At 28.1% G+C, this 23300-nt stretch overlaps 1 protein-coding gene across 2 annotated transcripts in view; it reads right to left on the bottom strand.

Annotated features, from left to right (window-relative positions):
• Positions 1 to 23300, bottom strand: part of LOC101240432 (mediator of RNA polymerase II transcription subunit 12-like protein) — a 118031-nt gene that overhangs the window by 35904 nt on the left and 58827 nt on the right. For both annotated transcript variants that reach the window (XM_065788741.1, XM_065788742.1), the window contains exons 26-31: positions 22806 to 22940; positions 21571 to 21701; positions 18560 to 18658; positions 15870 to 15941; positions 14054 to 14232; positions 2303 to 2435 (exon numbers count right to left, since the gene is read on the bottom strand). In XM_065788741.1, coding sequence (XP_065644813.1) covers positions 2303 to 2435; positions 14054 to 14232; positions 15870 to 15941; positions 18560 to 18658; positions 21571 to 21701; positions 22806 to 22940 — 749 coding nt within the window. The remainder of the gene's footprint in view (positions 1 to 2302; positions 2436 to 14053; positions 14233 to 15869; positions 15942 to 18559; positions 18659 to 21570; positions 21702 to 22805; positions 22941 to 23300) is intronic.

The following is a 23300-nucleotide window of genomic DNA, read 5'->3' as shown; positions in this document are numbered from 1 at the left end:
AAAGTTCACCAGCCACTCAGAGCCCCATGCTGTAGCAGAGATGAGATCCATTTCAAGCTCAAATGCTCCCTCTAAGCAACCAGAAAGTGTTCGCTTCTTATCAAGACAAGAACAAATGGTAGTATCATCAGCGAACAATGCCACCTTAGATGTGAGAATTTCTAGAAAATCCTTAATGTAATTAAAAAAAGTGTAGAGCCAAGGATAGAACCTTGAGGAACCCCTGAAGTTACAGGATATGAAAAAGAGTGTTGGCCATCGAGGACAATTTAAATACTACGATTGGTAAACAAGGATTCAATAATCTTAAAGATGTTACCTAATACACTGTAAGAAGATAGCTTAAGTAAAAGATCAGCATGCCAAACTTCATAAAAGGCTTTAGAAATGTCAAGAGCAATAGCCTTAGCCTTTCAGATCTATCTAATGCACAATAAAACCTATTTGTTATTACTGTTAACAAATCAGCAGTAGAACAAGAAGATCGAAATCCTTATTGATGATCAGATAGTAAGTTATTAGATTCAAGATGAGAGATTAAGTGTTTATTGAAGACTAATGGGACGGTAGTTAGACGAGTCAGATCGCTCTCCAGAATTTTTGAAAAAGAATAGCAAAGCTCAAAGTTAAAGAATTTCACTTCAAGCTTATGTTTAGAAAACTCATGGAAAAAAACTGCATACTCAGGTTCATTGCAATTTTATTTTCATCGTTCGCTTTTCATATTTGGAAGGCTTTCAATTGCTGAAGATTGCCATTGATGCAACCAAGCTGCAACCAAACTGTAACCAAGTCATAAAAATCAATCATAATAAAAATACTTTTAGATGAGTTTATTGTAGCAACATTATGCATTAATTTATTTCAATATTTGCAACATGGTTTTTAAATATGTGCTGACATTCTGGGTAACCTTTGATTAGTTGGGGTTTTAGACAGGTCGTTTTTAATTAACTATATACTGAGTTTGATGAGGAAGTATAAACGCACCTACGTTTTTAAACTTAGTTTTAAACAATTTTTAACTTCTTCAACAGGTTCTTTGTTAAAAACTATAACAAAACCTTATGTTTACATTATAGTTTTAAATAATTTATTTTCAAAATAATTTATTAAAGAAATAAATTAAAACTATAATTCTTTGGTAATATAACAAAGCAAGTTATTTGCTATGCATATCACAAAGTAAATTTATTATATGCCTCATCAATAAAAAAAAAAATAAAAAAACATTTTACTTTTTTGCAATTAAAACTCCATTAGGATTTTATGTTTGTCTTTCATCTTGTGACGCCCCTAATATCTTGCCCCCCCCCCCGGCACATTAGCCTCTTTTGCCCCACCCTCTTGGAGGCCCAGTGCATGATTTGTTCTTAATTAATTAAAACATTTCATATTTAATGTACATTTAGTGTACATTTTACAAAATTGTATACTAAATAGTTTTAGAAAAAACTTTTTTGAGTTGTTATAGTTTTTATTATAGATTATAATCTATAATAAAATATAATATATATAATATAATATAATATATATAATATAAAGTAATTATTATATACTTATTCTTACATAAAATAAGTATATTAATTTTTATATAACTATTCTTATAAAATTATATATTTTTATACTGTCAAGAAAAAAAATGTATTCAATGAAAATTTGGCACCTTCAAAGCCTTTACGCCTGGGTGAAAATCACCCATTGTACCCGCCTTCCACCGTGCCTGTGTATGTATATATATATATATAAAACATACTTATATATAAAACATATTTATATATATAACATATATAACATATATATACATATATAATATATATATATATATAATCTCTCTCTCTTTTTCTCTCTCTCTCTCTCTCTCTCTCTCTCTCTCTCTCTATATATATATATATACATACATACATACATACATACATACATACATACATACATACATACATACATACATACATACATACATACATACATATATATATACATATATATATATATATATATATATATATATATATATATATATATATATATATATATATATATATATATATATATATATATATATATATATATATATATTACTCAAAAACTGTAATGGAGCCTTTCATACCAACAAAGGTTTTTAATGAAGATTTAAAATGAGCTTTTGTTTAAAATCAAATAATAATAAAGCATATATTAATAAATAAAATAAACAATAATTCATAAAACAAATAATGGTAGGGTTAAACTAAATAACTTTGTCATTGAACCTCCATTACATGCACTGATAATCACAAAGATAAAATTCTTATTGTAATACCTCTTCAAGAGCAAGTACAAGTGATTGTAGTTGTTTCAAAATTGAAAATAAAACCATATTTTTATTACTTTCTTGGTTTTTCACACAACTAGATATCAAAGTAAACAATGTCTTCTGACAGTATGAGTTAAAACTGAAATGAAATATAAACAAATATCAAATCGAATATTTTTCAAACTTTTTAATAATCCAAGACAAGAAAATGAAGTTTAATCAAATTTAATTATTACAGTCAATTAAAAAAGTATTGAAGATCTCAAATAAAAACTCAAAATTATAACTTCTCAATTTATTTTTATCAATGTGTCTAATTTTTTAACTTTTTTTTATTCTGATTTACTCCCAACAAGGTTGCAATTAACCACTATTAAATTGGGAGTTACTAGAGAAAAAAAAGAATAGAGTTATAGAGCAAGGAAACAATTGACAGAAGACTTGTAAAGTTGTACGTTGTATGAGTCACGAAAACATGAAAATGGGAAAGAGTTCCAAAGGGTTGAAGTGGGGGTAAAAAAACTAGATAAATAAAAGTTTTAAGAGCATGCAGGGACAGATACAGTAAAAGAATGAGACTTTGCTGAATGAGGAGTCAAGCCAGAATGAGTTAGAGATGGTTCAAGCACATTTACAATGCGTTTTTGGACCTTGTCTAAAAGAAGAAGAGCATCATTAGAAGAACCAGCCCAAATATGACAGCAGTATTCCATAAAGGGGCAAATAAAAGATTTGTAAAGGTAGAGAATGGAATCAGGAGTAAAAAAATGGTGAGCACAATAAAGAGAAGCAACCTTAGCAGATGTTAATTTAGCAATCGATTATATATATGATTTCCATGAAAGGTCAGTAGTGAACAATAATCCAAGAAAATATAAAAAAGAGGACTCAGTGAGAGGGTCATCTTTAATTAATATAGGAATGTAGATAGTGTTGCAATAGTTGTTTGCAGTAAATAGCTACGTTTTGTTAGAGTTAAAATTCACAAGCCATTGCAAGCAAAATACAGAAGTGAGATCAGATTCAAGACTGGCTGCCTGTTCTAAGCAAAAAGAGAAGACTTTTTGTCAAGACAGGAATATAAAGTTGAGTTATCAGCAAAAAGAGTTACTTTAGATGTAAGGTTGTCAGGAAGGCCATTAATGTAGATAAGAAACAAAACAAAACCAAGAATAGAACCTTGAGGTACACCAGGAGCTACTGGAAATAAAGAAGATTGTTGGCCTTTGAGGATAACTTAAATAAAGCGGTTAGAAAGAAACGATTTGATAATCTCAAAAACTTTCCCAGATGCAACATTTGAAGCAAGCTTATGAAGAAGATCGACTTGTTGAACATTGTCGAAAGCTTTAGATATATCAAGAGCAATAGCTCTAGCCTCTCTGCCTCCACCTAATGCACAATAAAATCTTTCAGTCACAGCAGTTAACCAGACAGGCTAACTGCTGTGACTGAAAAAGCAAATAGAACACTGATTGGACTATAGTTAGAGAGGTCAGAATGTTCTCCAGAGTTTTTGATGCCATTTTCCACCAGGTAGGAAAATAAAAAATAATCAAGCACTTATTAAAAAGTTTAATAAGTGTAATAAATATTTTTAACAAGTGCTTAGCTTTTTAACTTATTAAAAAGTTTTAAAAGTTTAAGAAATGTTCTTTGCAAATAGTTCTGCCTGATCCTTGGGAGAGGTAATAAGATCATACTCATGAATGAGAGATGGATTGTTAGACCTAAGCTTGTTAATGACACTGTTGAAGATTTTCCAAAAGTCTTTGGGGTTTAACTTCTTAGATAAAATATGGGATTTAGTAAACTGAGAATAATAGAGCATAGCATCAGACAGCACCTTTTTACATCGGTTTCTTGCAATAATAAATATCATTTTGATTGCAAGAGATCATCTTTTGAAAAAGATTTTTAAAAAATGATTACGAATAGATATTGCAGCTGCACAAGAAGATGGAAAGTATAGAGTAGAATGAGCTTGACTTGGAACAGACAAGAAGGAATAAAAACTTCCATTCCTGCGTGAATCCAGGAGGTTACGTGGAAGGCACATTTATCAGCTGAGAGAGAAAAGATATCAGCCCAAATCAGGACTGTCACAAAGCAAATCAAAAAAAGAACCTCAGTCAGCTTTAGAGTAATAGTAAGTAGTGCCACAATAGAGTAAGTCTGAAGAAGAAGTAGATAAAAGATTTATGAAAATCATTGCATGGTCAGAACCACAGAAAGGATAAAAAGGAGAAATTGAACACACAAGAAATCAAGGAGTGAAGGTAAATCAAGGAGTGAAGGTAAATGATTAGGGTTGTCTGGAAAACGAGTTACAAATTTAACTATTTGAATAAGAGATTGAGAAATGTAGAAGTTAAAGAAGTTTAGTGCCAACAAGGTCAGTGGCGTTAGACCCAAGCCATTCAGTGTGGTGAGCACTAAAATCACCAATAACAACAATATTGGCAGAGAGGTAAAGAAAAAGGGCATGATCAATTTGAACAGAAATTACATCTAAAAGAGTGCAGTTTTGGTAAGAAGAAGAATGATAAAGAACAAAGAGAAAGATTTGGAGAAAGAGGATGAGTTTTTCATCAAATTTTTGTTAAGTCTCTCAATTGTATGAAATCTAGTAAAATCTGGGACAAATAGTCGCATTTTAAATATTTTTTGAATCACTTGACATATAAAGTTACCCTTTTGTAAGTTTAAATAATTCAAAACTTTTCTAATTATAATGTTATCAAGAAATTTTCTTATTTTTGATTTTTTCTTTATAAATTACTAAGCAATTTGTTTTATTATTATATTTTCTCAAAATTAGCATTAAAATTATGATTAAAATATTTCCAACAAAAGTAAAAAGACAAAAAGAAATTTGCAGAGGATTCAAACCTTACTTCTTGACAAACAAGTGAATTGATGCATAAGTATACACCTAAACCAAGCATGTAATTACTGAAGTATTTGTAAATCAAAGGATAGTAGCCATCAATACTGAGATCCAAAGATTAAACAGCCAAGTTCAAATTAGTTTCACAAGGAGCAAACAAGTCCAGTGAACTTTGCAAGAGGTAAGATTTAACTGATGGAAAGTTTTTTCAAAGATCGCAAATATTTGTCAAAGATATATTAAAACAGTTAGGTTGTAGTGATGTTTTTTTATGTTTTTTAATATTTTTAGTTTCTTTTATTTCATAGTTTATGTTAAAGAAAACTTGACTCATTTATAGATAGAGCTTGGTATCCCATGCTCTATACCTAACAGCTATGCTGTTACCTCAGTCCCACTAAATAACCCTAAGTCATAACTTAGGGCTCCTTTTATAGCAATGACAATGCACACCAAAAGCACTAACAAAGACACCATCATGCGTTACATGGCACTCTCAATACTTTAATATTTTACAGCTGTTGATAGAATCAGCCTCTCTGAGAGCTACTACAGATTTCAAGAAACCTTACTACCCACCAGCCTCAGAACCATTAAACTGAGTTTTAGAGCTGCACCCTTATTAGGAGATAAAAGAAAGAATTGCAAAGCCACTATCAAGGAGGCACAAACAAAAAATCTGTGAATAGAGTCAGAAGATCCTGCATTCATCAACCTAGGCAGGAAATAATGTAACAGGTTTAAATCTATGTCAGCCTTATAGATGAAGAAGGGGTTTGAGGCTGGTTAGCAAAATTATTCTGCTTACCCCTAAAGTCTTTGCCTAGGAGGCCTTCTACAAGACAGTAGCTGTATTCTCCTCATCCATCTATAAAAGTTTTTTTCTTAATCTGTAAACCAGGATCTACATTAGAAAACTTCTCAAGTTTTTCAAATAAAATTTGATTTATTTGCTTACACATGCTGAATCACAATGCATTGTGGATGCTTATAGACACAAAAGATAAGAGCAAAAAAAAATTAATGTTGTAAGATCCAATTATAAATAAGTAGTAGACCAAAATATGTTCACTGACATTTTAGAGACTCTGATAAAAAGTGACTAACATGTTTGTTTTTGTTTTTTTGTAATTCACCTCCCCAAGGCCAAGAAAGCCACTACAGATGAGGAGGCTACTTGAGGTTATAACCCTCTCCCAACTCTATAACTTCAAAACACCAACTTTGACGAACAAGGCCGCTGCGCAGAGAAACAAGTTGAGCACGGCACTATCAGGGACTTGGTGGGAATCAAACTCGAAATCTCTCTCTTATGAAGCGAGCGCTCTACCACTACACCACTACCGCATATGTCAAAGATTCATCCTGGCTACCTTTATCATTACCTATAGCCTTCATCATGTAAGTCATTTAATAGACAAATATAAATATCTTGCCATATTTAATTTGCAAATATAATTATATTCAAATATAATTGACTATATTTAATTGGTGAAATAAGTAAATAACAACTAAAAACAGAAAAGTAACATTATAATTTGGTAGAAAAACCATCATAACCAGTAATGGTTTAAGTCAGAAATAACAAAAAGAATTCAAGAAAAAAACTTTTGAATATTTGTTTTCAAACTTTTTAATATAACATTTTTTAATACAAACATGAAATTTAGTCAAAGCAATCAACAAGTAATTAAAAAAAAAAACTATGGAACCATTTAAACAATGGTTTCATAGTTTTGTAAATGTATTAGGTTGTATAAAACACTTTTTCAGGTTTTTAATGGTTTAAAAATAATAATTATAATAATTATTATTATTATAATATCTTCATAGAAACCATAAGGCTAAGCGCTGATTTACAGACTTTGAAAAAACATTAAAACTATTTTAACAGTTTATGTCATGTTATTTGTTGTGCAACATGTTGTGTAATATGTTGTGTAATAACTGGTTAATCCTATTTAACAGTAGTTTTCATTAAATTGTATAAAATATTTCAAACTACCCTTTGCACATTGAATAGAGCTTGAATAAGCATAAAAATTTTAAATTATACTAAAATGACAAAAGTTAATGCATTAACATGGTAATTGTCCCACCAAAGAGAGCGCAACTATCTGCTTTTTATTTGTTCGAAGAAAAAAAAATTGGTCAACTCCCTCCCTCAAAAAAAAAAAAATGCTGATTTAAAGCAAGCATGTATATCTTACATCACAAGAAGATAGATAGATATCAAATAAGATATAATAATATCTATTTTCTGTTATTGTTCAAATGCTTTAGAAATAATTTTAATAATAAATTATTTCTAAAGTCTAAATTCAGCCTCTCATTCATTGGACTGATCTTATTACCTCTCCCAAGGATAAGGCTGAACTATTTGCAAAGAACTTTACTTCTAATTCGACTCTCGAATCCTATGGCCATTCTCTTACTTCCATTCCGATTAAACAGGTTATCCCATTGTTAGACATTCAAATCACTCCAGCTTCCGTTGTTAAATTCATATCTCAATTAAACTCTTCTACGGCTTGTGGTCCAGAAAACATTCCTGTCACAGTCTTACAAAATTGTTCTCCAGAACTCTCTTCAATTTTCTCTAAATTATTTGATAAGTGCTAGACTGAGTGTTAATAATAATTGTTAATCTGGGAAAGTTTTTAAGATTATCAAATTATTTATTTCTAACCGGTTTATTAAAGTTATCCTCGAAGGCCAACACTCTTCTTTATTTCCAGTAATTTCTGGAGTACATCAAAGTTCTTTCTTTGGTTATCCTATTTTATTTTTTATCTAGGGTAGAGCCGGGCTAGTTGAGCATAGGGGCAAGTTAAGCAACTAAAGTATCTCAAAAAGTACTCATCACAAGGCAAACATCTAATGGATAAAAGATGAGTATTTAGATTGATAATAAAATGCGCATTAAATGGTTGTTGGACCCCAGTTCAGTTACATGCACAGACTCTTTTTCGATTTAGGACCAAAAAAGTAAAAAAAAATATTTTTGCTATTTTTCTCTTATATGCTTAAAAAAGCATTTATCTGGAATCACTCAAGTGTTTATATTTTACCCATTTATTTGGCTATTGATCCTTTTGCTTATTTATTTTTTAACTTATCCTTTTTTCCCCAAGTCTTATAGTTCTTTTTATAACCTAACTGATGTGTTCCCTTGTCTAGTGAGGGTAAGTTGAGCAGATTTGACAACGATTAATAAAATGCTTTATCAGACGCAAAGATAAAATTTCATTTGGGATACAAATTTAAGGTCCATTCACACTTTTAAATTAATCATTATAAAATACTCTATATTTAAATTAATCATTATAAAATACTCACTATTATAATAGTGCGCATATTTAAAAAACATATTCAAGTATATATAATCAAAACATATATAAAATATGATATTTCATTTATATTTTGATTATTTATACTATATATAAATAATTTATATAAATTATTTAATATTACTATATTTAAATAGAAAACTTTAAATATTGGTAAATAATAGTTAAAGAGTGTGTGTGTTTGTGTGTGTGTGTGTGTGTGTGTGTGTGTGTGTGTGTGTGTGTGTGTGTATGCACATACTAACACACACACACACTTACAAACACACACACTTACACACACACACACACACACACACACACATATATATATATATATTACATACAAACACATATATACATATATACATATATATATATATATATATATATATATATATATATATATATATATATATATATATATATATATATATATATATATATGTATATATATATATATATATATATATATATATATATATATATATATATATATATATATATATATATATATATATATATATATATATATATATATATATATATATATTATAGGATGTGTAATTATAAATGAAAAACTTCAAATGGTGCTTTCACAAGTCAGCAGCTTAGTGATGGAGCAAGTTCTGTTTTGAAGGGGAAAAAAAGTGTTATTGCAACTGCTAAAGAATTTGACATCAAGAGAATGACATAAACAAGAACATTTTAAAACTTAACTTTATCGTACCCCAAAATACTATATTGTACCCCGTATACTTTATTGTACCAAAAAAAAAAAAAAAAACTCTGAATTTTCTCTTAGCGCGGCCCCTATTTTTATAACAACTAAATTACAAAATACACCTTAACGGGTGATGCGGAAGTTATTGGACAAATTCTAATTTCATTATTTGAGCATAATAATTAATTTTTGTGGTTTTATGCGCAGGCATAAACGTTCTATAAAATATAAACTTTATTATTTGAAACACAATTATTTAAAACGAGGTTAAATGCAGCTGAACGAGAACCTTTTCGAAAGCGACTAAAAATGTTTTTTGTAAATAAACCTAATATAAAAAAAAAAAAATCGTAAATCATTTTGAAAAGGAAGGATTGGCTCGAAGTACAATATATGATAACATAAAAAGACTTGAAACTGTTCAATCATTTTCTGATAGAAAGCACCCTGGTCGTCCAACTTCCTTGACTAGATAAAAGAAAGCCGAATTAACGAGACTTGTCAACAACCGAAAAGGGGTCAGTCAGAGAAAAATAGGTATTAAATTTGGTGTAAATCAATCGACAATTGGTCGTCAGTTAAAAAAAATGAATATTAAATATAGAAAACGTGAAAAGACTCCAAAATACACTATAGAACAACAAATAAAGGCAAAAAAAAGAAGCAGGAAACTAGTTAACCAACTCTATAACACAAAATCGCTTCTAGTCATCGATGACGAAAAATACTTTTGTTTTGCAGGGGACAACATGCTTGGAAATTCTGGATACTACACAAACAACAAAAAGACATGCCCAGAAAGTGTTCGTTTTATAGGAAAAGAGAAATTTCCAAAAAAATTATTAATGTGGATAGCCATATCTGACCGTGGTATGTCCGAGCCATTGTTTCGCACTTCCAAGGCTGTAGCGATCAATTCATCAATTTATATTAATGAATGTTTAGAAAAACGACTTCTTCCATTTATTCACAAGTATCATGGAGACTTTAACTATTTATTTTGGCCAGATTTAGCAAGTTCTCATTATTCTAAAGATTCTCTAAATTGGATGGACCAATATGTCTATTACGTTGATAAAGAATCCAATCTCCCAAATGTGCCTCAAGCACGACCAATTGAAAATTTTTGGGGACATTTGGCACAGAAGGTTTACAAGGGAGATTGGCAAGCTTCAACAGAGCAAGTTTTGATTGATCGCATTTAACTAAAACTACAAGAAATTGATTTAAACTTTTTACAGTCGCATATGAAAGGCGTCAGAGCCAAATTGAGATCAATTGCAGATGGTGGTGTTTTTTCATATAAAAAATAATATATTTTTATTAAAAGATAAATGCTTTATTTAAAAAAAATATAATAGTAGTTTGTTTTTTTATTTATAAATAAGTTATTGACGTTTTTATTTTGTCCGATAACTTCCGCATCACCCGTTAATTACTCTTCCTGATAATATATTTTCTTAAAAGTCAAAACTTAAAAATCTTGTTCTTAATATAGATAATTACATAGAATTGTTCTAGTTCACATGATAAATAAAAATTTGAACAAAATTTGAACTAAAACAATCTACAACGTGAGAAAAGTCAGATTTATATATATATATATATATATATATATATATATATATATATATATATATATATATATATATATATATATATATATAAATATATATATATATATATATATATATATATATATATATATATATATATATATATATATATCTAAAAAACATTAAAAAAGCAAAACAAAAAATAAAGCAAAAAAAATAAAATAAAATTCACACAGAAATCAAATACAACTCGAAAAAACAAAACAAAATTTTATTACAATAATATTCAAAATAGTTATGCATAAGAATCACAATGTTTATGTGTATCTTGCGCAATACCCCAAGGTTCTCAACGATAAGACTTATTCAGCCTTCTACGAGTTCCCTATAACAATATAATCTATCTTAACAAGTTCTTCATAATATATTCAACTAATGCTTCCTTTTTTTTTCAATTATTTCTTCTTTTTTAACTGAGTGTTATTTTTTCTGTTAAATGTATTTTAGCAGTATTTGGTTAAATATAATCTTTTGTAACAGAAGTATATTTTGCTAATATTACGATGTGAAAAAATTGTAACTAATATGTAGTTGTAAAAATAAATAAAAATAAAAATAAAACTCTGGTGGTTACCCATCCATGGGTTATTCCAAACCTAGATTAATTTTTTTCCAAGAGCAAAGAAGCGCCTTAAAAAATTATTTATTGCAAATGACATCTATATTTTACAGCTATACTCCAAAAGATGTTCGTTCTTTTGCCTATGAGTGTGCTCTTCAATTCAAAATCAAAATACCAGATTCTTGGACAGTAAATAAGATGGCTGGTAAAGAGTGGATGACCAGTTTTTAAAAAGAAATCCTCAATTATCTATAATCTATAATTATCTATAAACCTGAAGCAACTAGCCTTGGTAGGGCAACATCATTTAACACTGCAAATGTAAAATCTTCTAATGATGCTCTTTCTCTGTTAGACAAGGTTCAAAAACGTATGGTAAATGTAGTTGGACCCGGTCTATCTGCTAAGCTTGAGCCTCTTTCCTATCATCATAAAGTTGCATCTCTTTTTCTTTTCTACAAATACTATCATGGTCTTTGCTAAAAAGAGCTATCATCTCTAATTCCATAATCTAAAACTCATTCTCGCTTAACTCCTCTTTAAGCAAAGTCTCATTCTTTTACAATATCTATCACTGCATGCTTCAAAAACTTTTATTCGTCTAGTTTTTTTCCCCGCACTTCAACCCTTTAGAACTCTCTCCCACTTCATGTTTTCCTGACACATAAAACCTTCAACTTTTTAAGTCTTCTGTCAACCATTTCCTTGCTTTATAACTCTATTCTTTTTTTCAGACTCCTGAATTAATAGTGGTTGCTTGCAGCCTTGTTGGGAGTGAATCACAATAAAAATTAAAAAATTAAAAAAAAAATTCCACCCACCAAATCCCTTTAAAAAAAAAGGTGATTTAAGGCAACTATTATATCTTTCTTCTGCTATTGTTTAAATCCTATAAAAATTATTTCAGACATTGCCTAAACTATGAAATGACTAACTAGTACTTAGTCTTATGCATATAAACTTTACTTGCAGACTAAGTTGATATTAGGTTATTTTATTGGATACTAAGTTGATATAAACTTCAAACTTGTTATTTGCTGATTATGTTAATATCAAGATTTTTTAAAACCAATTGTATTTCATTTAAGGTATTTAATGGCATAGTAACATAATGTTATGCTTGGTAGTGTATTTTCAAGCATATATATGATTTCGTTTTAAATTGAATTAAATTGAAAACAACCAGTGATTTTCAATCACTGGTTGTTTTCAATTTAACTCAATTTAAAATTTGAAACTTGTATTTCACACTCTTTAAAAACCAGGTTTAAATCAGAAAATTAATTTTGTCTAAAGGGGATATCTGATTTTTAAAATTTTGAAAAGAAATGCCTCAGCTAGTTAGCAAATTTAAAGAAAAAAGTTTTTCATTTAATTAAAATTTTTATAAATAATGTTATTAAAATAAGAAGTTTTTATTAAACAATTTTCTACAGCACAATACCAACATTATTATACTTTTTGTAAATATTTTATGTTTCAAAAGCTTCTTTAATGACTTTACAAATGTTTACTGTTGTAAAGTCGACAATTCACTGCACAAGCTTGAACTCAAATCAGAAAGGTATTTGTTTCTTTTGTATTTTTTCCAGTGATCTTTGAATGTTTAATTGATTAATTCTGTTGCCTGATCATTGAATAATCTAAGTGAAGAGTCATGGTGTTTAATGAGCATGGTGTTTCTGGAACATGGTAGAAAACAGCATGTGTTTTAGGAGTCACAGTAGTTAGCAAGAGTTATGATTGCTTGAACTGTTGGATCCTGAAACTGTTAGTCCAAAAACATGAAAATCAAACTTTGAAAATCAGTTCTTTTAAAATCTTGAAGTTCAGAATATTTTGAGTAGGTGGGTAGGTGTAGGTGGGTTAACATGAGTTGAATCATAATTAAACAGCTCAGTAAAACTTTTTGTCACCTTGAGTTACCTTTCTGAGCAACTTTCGGCAGTTATCATACACCCCCTTGGAACCTTTTCAATCCATTTTTATCCATTCCCTTTTTAACAAGTTTTTGTATTCTTTCAATAATGTTGTAAGTTCTCTTTTACATTTTTGTATACATGAAAGTCACACAGTTTTCCTTATGATTTTTGCTTTTGTTAGACCTTTAAAAATGTTATAACTCAAAAATTGTTATTGAGTAAACTCTATTTCCTAACATGTTAATAAGACATATGTATATGTAATAAGATGTATTAGCCTAATGTATGAGTAAAAGAAGAACTCATGTTATAAATTCTTTTTTTACAACTTTATAAATTATTAATTTCTTCCATTTTTAATTACACTTTTCTTGTTACTTCCACTCTTTTAATAACCTAACGATATAAACACATTGTTAGCAATTTTCTTAAAGAGACTAAAATATTATATAAAAACCAAATCATATCAAACTTAATTGAAAGGTTTCTCCAAACAAGTTTAAAATTTTGCTTAAATAACACAACTAAATGTTTTTTGTTAAATAAAACTAAGAATTTTTTTTTTTTTGCTTTGAAATTTATCTATGATAAGTTTATTAGAATTTCTATTGTTTTTTTTTTTAATTTAAAAACATGAATGTTAAGAAATTAATTTTTCAATGCATTTTTTAAATGATAAAAAAACTTGTAACAAAACAACAACAACAAATTTACCGACTATGTTGCCACCAATTTTCTTTCTCCATTATTTCAAAAGCTGATTTTAATATTTGCCCTTGAAATGGTACAGAAAGTTTATTTATTAAAGATCCTAACACAGAGTTTTTTTGCCTGTCTTCAGTTAGTGAAGTCATTATGGCTTGACCAATAGCAGACAAAAACTTAGGTAATTCCTGAGAGAAAAATAATTTTAATTTTAAAATTTAAATCAAAAATTAAAAAAAAAATTTCATTCTACATTATCAGTGTATAAATATTTATTTTTTGATATTTATTTTTTGTTTTACAGACTATGTTTACATGTATGTATGTATATATGTATGTATGTATGTATGTATGTATGTATGTATGTATGTATGTATGTATGTATGTATGTATGTATGTATGTATGTATGTATGTATGTATGTATGTATGAATACATGTATGTAGGGGAAAGTCAGGTAGCCCTGGATGGCGGATAACTCCTGACACTTAATGTACAGCATAAACTAAAGAAACTATTTGATTTTTAATAATATAAAAACATTATTTGAGTGAAAATATGGCATATGCAAATTATCATAACTTGCCCAAACGATTGGCTGGGAGTGCAAGATATTGATTCCCAATACAAAAAGTGTTGGGAATCGTTATCATAATATTTGATTCACATATTATTAAATCTAATTTTTATGTAAACTAATAATTTTTATTAATTAAAGATAAATTTTTAATTATAATATTTATTTAAAAAAAATTTGTTTAATACTTTAATTCACTGGTTTTAAAACTAGTATTTGTAAATAAGGTATGATTGGGTGGTATCGGACACATGTTTGGAGGGTGATTCAGGACAACTTAATCCATTTACATATAAAAAACAAGCAATTTTTTTATATAAATATAAATACATTTAATATAATACACAAACCCATAATAGTAGTTCATTTAATTCCAATTAAAAGACTTAATATATGAAAAAGTGTTTATTTTCATTAAAAAAAAGCTAGTTATATTTCTAAATGATCACATTTTTATTCTCATTCCTTATATATCAGAGGCAATTTTTAAAAGCGATTTTTTTTTTAATGCATTAAGAACAGTCTAACGCTAAATAATTATATATCACATTTGTGTCACATGGGTAAAAAAGTGGTAAAATCATGGTTAAACTATATGTCCAGGCCAACCCTCCAATTTTGAAACATGCTTTTCTTCTAACATTTCTTCTTTTATGTTTTGTATATTACTAAGGTACACAATAATTATTTTTTTGTTTCTAATTTAATAGATAAATGTTTCTAACTTGAAAAAAATTTTTTGACACTTTGTTTTCTGTTGTACATGTGTACAATCTACTTTTTCCTTAGATGTCTGGAGCTACTTAACTTTCCCCTATGTATGTATGTATGTATGTATGTATGTATGTATGTATGTATGTATGTATGTATGTATGTATGTATGTATGTATGTATGTATGTATGTATGTGTGTATGTATGTATGCATGTATGTATGAATTAGAAAAAATGAGGTCGGCAATTTTGACACAAAGGCGTTACAATTAAACATAAAAACGAGGTCGGTGATTTTTTGCCAACCTCAAATACTTCAAGGTCAACAGTTATGTTGGTTTTGCTGAATGCCAACCCTAATTCCTTGGGCTGATGTATGTATGTATGTATGTATGTATGTATGTATGTATGTATGTATGTATGTATGTATGTATGTATGTATGTATGTATGTATGTATGTATGTACGCATGTATGAATGTATGTAGGTTAGTATGTATATAAAAAATTTACAATAAAAAAAAATAGGAACTCAAGACCTCCTTAGATGTAAACTTAATCATTAGAAGTAATTCAAGAGTGTTTACATGCAATGACCATATGTCTAAATCCTAGATAAACAAAAAAGAAAAAAATCCATAAAAAAAAAAATTTGAATTAAAATTGTAAAAATGAGCAGTTCATAAAAGTTACATTTATTTAAAATAAAAAATATATTTTATTCAAATACAATACATTATATATACATTAAAATACAATACATTTATATACACTAAAAATAATGGTGAATATGTAATTATAATATAATAATTTTTTGAAATATTGTATATAAATTAATAATAAATAAATATTGTTAATACAAATAAAAACAATTGTCATTTAGTAAAGGAGAGAGGTTGATTTTCTTTACTGGTAATTAGATAAAAATAATTCTTTAAATTGCTTAAATGTGCAAAATTACTTTTGACTAATTTTGCACATTTAAAAAAATATTCTGAAGTGAACAATATATTTAATAAAAATTTTAAAAATTATGGAACTCAAAACATCTTTGAATTAAATTTTTAAATTAAAAACTAAATTCATAAACAAAATACCAGCATGCAGCTTAATAAGGTGTTTTATAGTATTAGTTCATTTAACATAAATTAACATAAATTACAATGTTATATAATTAAAAATTTCAAATCTTTTCAACACAGCAACACTTGCTTCTACAGCAATTTTTGCAACACAATGCTTCAAAAGCAATTTTTTAGGATGGTACTTTGTTTCATAACAACTTAATAAATATTTTGCCATTTAGAGTGTATTTTTGCCATTAAACACTATGTCTCAGACTTAAGTACATATTTTTCTGGAATGCTTCTCATCAGTTATATGCAAAATATTTTAACAATTCTTTAAATCATTCCTACCAACAAACCTTAGCATATTAATAATCAGATCAATATTCTTTTCAGATTTTTTCAATATCATTATGTCCCTATTTTAAAAAAAAACAACTAGATTTAATAGATAATAGATAAAATTTATTTTTCTAGTTCGCTAGCAATTTCTGGTAAATAAGCTTTAACATAATATTCATAAACACTGATTTCCAAATGGATACCACTACCAATTATTATAAACCTTAAATTAATAGGATACCATTAAACACAATTAATAATTTGAACAAATTAAATTAACTTCTTTCTTAACTATTAACGATCTGTCATAATTTGAACAAAATAATTTGAACAAAATAAAAAAATAAATTTTTCTCCAATAAATTTATCATTAGCTCATCAATGTTGATTAGTAGCTAACCAAAGTTATCAAGAACTAATCAATGTTTCTACTTTTTTCATTGCAGATATTCTACCTGTTATAATTCAAACAAAATACCATGTTTTAATTTTTTTCTCTGATAAATTTATTTTTAGCTAGCATTGACTTATGTACTTAACAAAATTTGGGTTTAAAAGATTGTCAAACAGATGCATGTTTACACTCACCCAATATTTACACACATCTAATGTAATTTTTAAGATGACATAACACTTCAATCAGGAGTTTGAGTTTTAGTTTGGCATATTTTATTTGCATTTACAACTTTATTGAATCATATTTCAAAATTTTAGAATGTTATTTATTTATATATGATTTAAACTTTTTAAAAAGCTAGCCTAGTGGATTTGAAGGCATATAAATATGCAACTCGAGGTGGTGAATCAAGTGAACCTTGAATACAATTCAGAAAAGTAACCACTTTTTTGTTGTTGTTATTACTTATAATTTCTAGGTATTGTTGTAACTGCAGTAATAAAAATAAAAATTTATTTATTAAATATATATATATATATATATATATATATATATATATATATATATATATATATATATATATATAGTAAATCTTTTAAATAACTTAAATAAATTTGCAGTAGTACTAATTATTAAAATTCAAAGTTTGATGTAATTTTAAACATGTTTAAAATACATCAAACTTTTCAGAGTCACATCAAACTAAAATTCTATTGGGTTATAAATTTGTGTGTACCAGGACCTAATTTAGAAAATTATCTCTCATTCAAATAGCTAAACTAATCATCTCCACTTCTAACAAGTGAATCATTAAAGATTTAAAAAAATTTACACCACATGCATCTAGAGTGAAATGATGCCTGGTAGTAAAACATGGGCAATGAAGGTTGATTATACCCAGTAAATGGAAAGAACAAATAAAATGGTGGTCAGATGGATGTGTGATGTTACTCTAGAAAATAAATTAAAAAAACAGCATTTTTGATTGGAGAGAGTGAGTGTCAGGGAAGATAAAGGTAGAAAAGTGAAAAATTGATTAGAAATTGAAAAATGCATTACAGATGATATAAAAAAACTGAAGGTTGTGTATATTGAAGAAACAGTGTTATGGGAAACATGCAAGAGAAGGATGCTAAAACAAAGATGATATACACACAAAATCTTTAAGGGATCAGCCCTGAGATATCATTGATGATGTCATACTGAATAGTTATCAACCTTTCTTTGTTTATGTCTTTGAGTAAAAAAATATTAACTTTAAATTAAAATCAATTTATAAAAAAGTAAAAGATAATTAAAAAAAAATGCTATTAAAATAAAACAAATATTATTTTATACTCATATAACATAAGTACTCATTTAACAACTAAATAAAGTACTTTTAGTAACATATTTTCAAAAAAAGCTTTATGAAAAAGCATACCATGCAAATACGACATGCTGTTTCTTGAAAAGATTCTGATGTCTTTAGAGCACAATCTGAACTGGTCTTATTAACTAAAATTGATATTAGCTGTTGGACCTAAATAACATATAATCTAATATCAAGTATTCCACACGGTACAGATTCATGTATCAATAACATTTAAAAAAATATTTATTAAATGTATTTAATAATATTTATTAAATATTGATAATAATAATACTTATAATAACTTTTAAAAGACATTAAAATGTTTGGTGCAAAATATAATGCTTGGTGTAAAATAGTTTTGGTGTAAAATATGTTTGGCGTAAAATATAATGTTTGGTGTAAAATATAATTTATAAGTTCAAATGATAAGTAAATGATAAGAGTCTTATGATCTAATAGCAATTAAACATTTTCATAAAAACATGATTTTAATATTATAAGACTTAAGAAGGTGTGTTTTTCTAACTAACATAAATATACAACATAGCATATTTAAAATTAAAAACAAAATACTGCTAGAATAATCTTGCACCTGATACATCTTAGAGATAACTTAATTAGAAATAAAATAAACTTAAAAAATTAGAAATGCTGAAAAAAAAATAATAATAATAATATGCATCTTAACTTCTGAGTTTTAATAATGAGATGTTTTTGGATCTCAATACCAACCCCTTTGTTTAATAATGAGATGTTTTTGGATCTGTCTCAATACCAACCCTTTGTTTAATATTGCAGCAACAGTAGAATTATAAAATTTTATATCAATAGGCTTCTGATGTGATATTAATATACACCTCCTGTGATATAAATAGTTAAATCTCAGATTTTGTTGTAGTGAGAATCAAACTCAGCACTTCTTGCTCACAAAGCAACTGCTCTACAACTAAACTTCCCCATACATGAGCAAAGTAACAAGCTTATAATAACAAAATATTACAACAAAATAAAATATAATAACAAGCTAACAAATGATAAAATATTAGTTTTGAAACATGAGATAAATACATATATATATATATATATATATATATATATATATATATATATTATATATATATATATATATATATATATATATATATATATATATATATATATATATATATATATATTCATAGATATATATATAGATATGGATATATATAAAAATATATATGTTTGTGTTTATATATATATATATATATATATATATATATATATATATATATATATATATATATATATATATATATATATATATATATATATACACTACCGTGCAAAAGTCTCCACTCATTTGTAATATTTCAATAAAGTAACAAAAGTTTGCAAGAAAATTGCGTTTATTTTTAATTGTTTATTAAACAATGAATTAGACAGTAAATACAATACATTTTAGGATGATTTTAAATATATAAAATCAATAAAATGTTAATATACAAAGTTGTAAATGTTAAATTTTATTTTCATCAATATGAGACCCCTTGGAGCGTATAACAGCAGCACATAATCTTGGCATTCGGGCTAATAATTTATTCATGGTTTCCGCTGTTATCTCATTCCAAGCTTTTTGCAAACGTTCCCATAGCATTTGCTGATTAATAAAAGATGTTTCACCTGCTTCTCTGATCTTCCGATCCAGTTCATCCCACAACTTTTCGATGGGTGATAGATCTGGTGATTGAGGAGGCCAAGTCATAATTTTGCAAACTTTTCCCCTTTCTTTTAGTTTCAAATAATTTTTGCATAATCCAGATGCATGTTTTGGATCGTTGTCCTGCTGCATGATGAATCCTTTCCCAATTATACGAATACCAGATGGAATCGCGTGCTTAACCAAAATATTATGGTACATGTGTTTATCCATGGTAGATGTGATTTTAACTAAATCTCCAGTTAACCCATTGCCAAAACATCCCCAAAGCATAATATTACCACCTCCATGTTTTACAGTACTTTGTATACATTGAGGAAGCACTCTTTCATTAGGTAAACGCCTAACATGCACGCGACGTCGGGTACCAAAAAGTTCGAACCTACTCTCGTCTGTCCATAGAACTTTCTTCCAATCTTCTAATCCCCAATTTTTATGCATTTTTGCCCATTCCAATCTTTTCTTCTTATTTACAGCCCTCAACAAAGGTTTACGTGCAGCAACGCGTCCAATTAAGTTGACTGATCTTAGTCTTCTTTTTACAGTATCAGTTGATACTGGCTTTACCCTTGTTTTGTTGAGTTCTGCTGTTAAAATTGTGGCTGGAATTTTTCTATTTCTTTTGCTGGACACAACAATAAACGTATCTTCTTGCCGTGATGTAACTCTTGGTCTTCCAGAACGTGATCTGTCACTGTTGGAACCAATATCATGCAATCGTTGTAGAGCATATCTCACACCTGATTCGGATATTTTTAACCTGGAAGCAATTTTTCTATATGAATAACCTTCTTCACGTAAAATACATATTTTGCCACGAAGTTCTTCACAATATTCTTTCTTTACTTTCACCATTTCTCAAATTCTTTATTAAATTCAAGACATAAAATGCGCACACTAATGCCATTTTCAAGTATAAATATAAACATAAGTCTATTAAAAGCAACCAATTAAAATTACTGAAAACATCCTTACCATGCCGGAAAGTATCATGCTACTGTCAAACCTAAGCTTACAAAAAATATTTTGGTTAAAACTTTTGTGCAGTTTTAAATTTAATAAAGAATACTGAAGAACTTTATATGTATTTTACGTGAAAAAGGTTATTCATATAGAAAAATTTCTGCCATGTTTTTAGCAGCAGAACTCAACAAAACAAAGGTAAACAAAATTATTTGAAACAAAAAGAAAAGGAAAAAGTATGCAAAATTATGATTTGGCCTCATCAACTTTTTATATTAACATTTTATTCTTTTTATATATTTAAAATCATCCTAAAATGTATTGCATTTACTGTTCCTTGCAAATATTACACATGAGCGGAGACTTTTGCACGGTAGTGTATATATATAGCATATTACATTAAAGCAGATTGTCTCTTTACCTGTTCAAGATTCTGATCACTAAGAGCTTTTAAAATAGTTTGTTTGTTACTGTGTTTGAGAAAATGATCTTTAATCCAGCTTTGATTTAACAAAATCTTTAATGTTTGCCAGATTCGTGATGCTGTGAAATCTTGTCAAATAATTGATGTTTTTTAGTAAAAAAATCACAAAATGATTTTTATTTATCTTATAAAAATCATTACTAAAAATTACTTTTACAATATACTATTATAATAAACATGTCGAATATTATTATTATAATATACTAGTTGTATGTGTATACTTAATTCTTATTGTTGATCCGCATCATTATGTTTGGGAGAGATAACAGTGGTGTTTTTGGCAGGGTTATTTTACAGAATCTGCGAAGGTCAGAAGATGCCTGAGGAGCGGAGACATAGCATAATGGTGCCAATTTTCAAGAATAAAGGCAACGTTCAGAACTCTAGTAATTACAGGGAAATAAAGTTGATCAGTCACAGCCTGAAAATCTGGGAAAGAGTAGTATTTGTGGACTTAGAGAAAGCTTATGATAGAGTTCCGAGACAGGAGCTGTGGTATTGTATTAGGAGGTCAGGAGTAGCGGAAAGGTATGTGAAGGTGGCGCAGGATATGTAGGAGAGGTGGTGTGGATGACACAAATTGTCTGGTGTGATCTGTGATAGAAGGGTGTCGGCTAGAATGAAGGGTAAGATCTATAGGACAGTAGTGAGACTTACTATGTTGTATGGACTGGAGACAGTGGCACTGACAAAGAGACAAGGAGGGAGATAGAGGTATCTGAGATGAAGATGTTAAGATTCTCATTTGGAGTGACGAAGAAGGTTAGGATCAGAAATGAGTTTATTAGAGGATCAACACATGTAGCATGTTTTGGAGATAAAGTTAGAGAATCAAGATTGATATGGTTTGGACATGTACAGAGGAGACAGGAGAGCTATATTGGCAGGAAGGTTTTGGGGATGGAACTTCCAGGTAAGAGGAGGAGAGGTAGACCTAAGAGGAGGTTTATGGATGCAGTGGTGGAGGATATGAGAATGGCTGGTGTGTCAGTGGAGGACACTCGTGACAGGGCTAGATGGAGGAGTTTGATTCGCTATGGCGACCCCTAAACGAGAAATGCCAAAAGAAAAAGAAGAAGATTTGTATATTTAATTCTATGCATTACATATTTAACACAAATAAAATACAAAATTCAATACAATCAAATAATATAAATAAAAACTAAACTTACTTATGTCTTTAGTTTGCATAAAAGAAGCCTCAAGCAACTCATTTGATGGAATAGGATCTAGTGTTCCATTCTCAAATAGATTCGTAAACACATCATCATTTGAAACATCTTCAAACTCAGAATTTTTGATAATAGCTTTAAATGAAAATAATTATTCTAATATAGTAAATTATAATTTCAAAATAAATAAACTATAAACTATAGCTATAATTATAAACAAATCATGTGCATATAAAGCCCTTTAAATCAAGCTGAATCAGGTTGGCATATAAAACCATAAAACCTGTTTTTAAATTCTCCAGTTAAAGTCTATTGTCTTAATCTAGTTATCAAGGTAAGGCAATGCATTTTGAAAAGTATTTAAAAAAAATTCAAACAAGAGAAACTCAAATGTTTCAACAAAATTAAAATTACTTCAGAGATTTACTTTATTCATTACTGATATATATAACTTATTACTGGCATATTTAAACTATTATCAGCTTATTTAATTTG

The sequence above is a fragment of the Hydra vulgaris genome, chromosome 01 (assembly GCF_038396675.1).
Source record: "Hydra vulgaris chromosome 01, alternate assembly HydraT2T_AEP".
In the NCBI taxonomy this organism is placed as follows: Eukaryota; Metazoa; Cnidaria; class Hydrozoa; order Anthoathecata; family Hydridae; genus Hydra; species Hydra vulgaris.
This window is presented reverse-complemented; position numbering and strand designations above follow the sequence as displayed.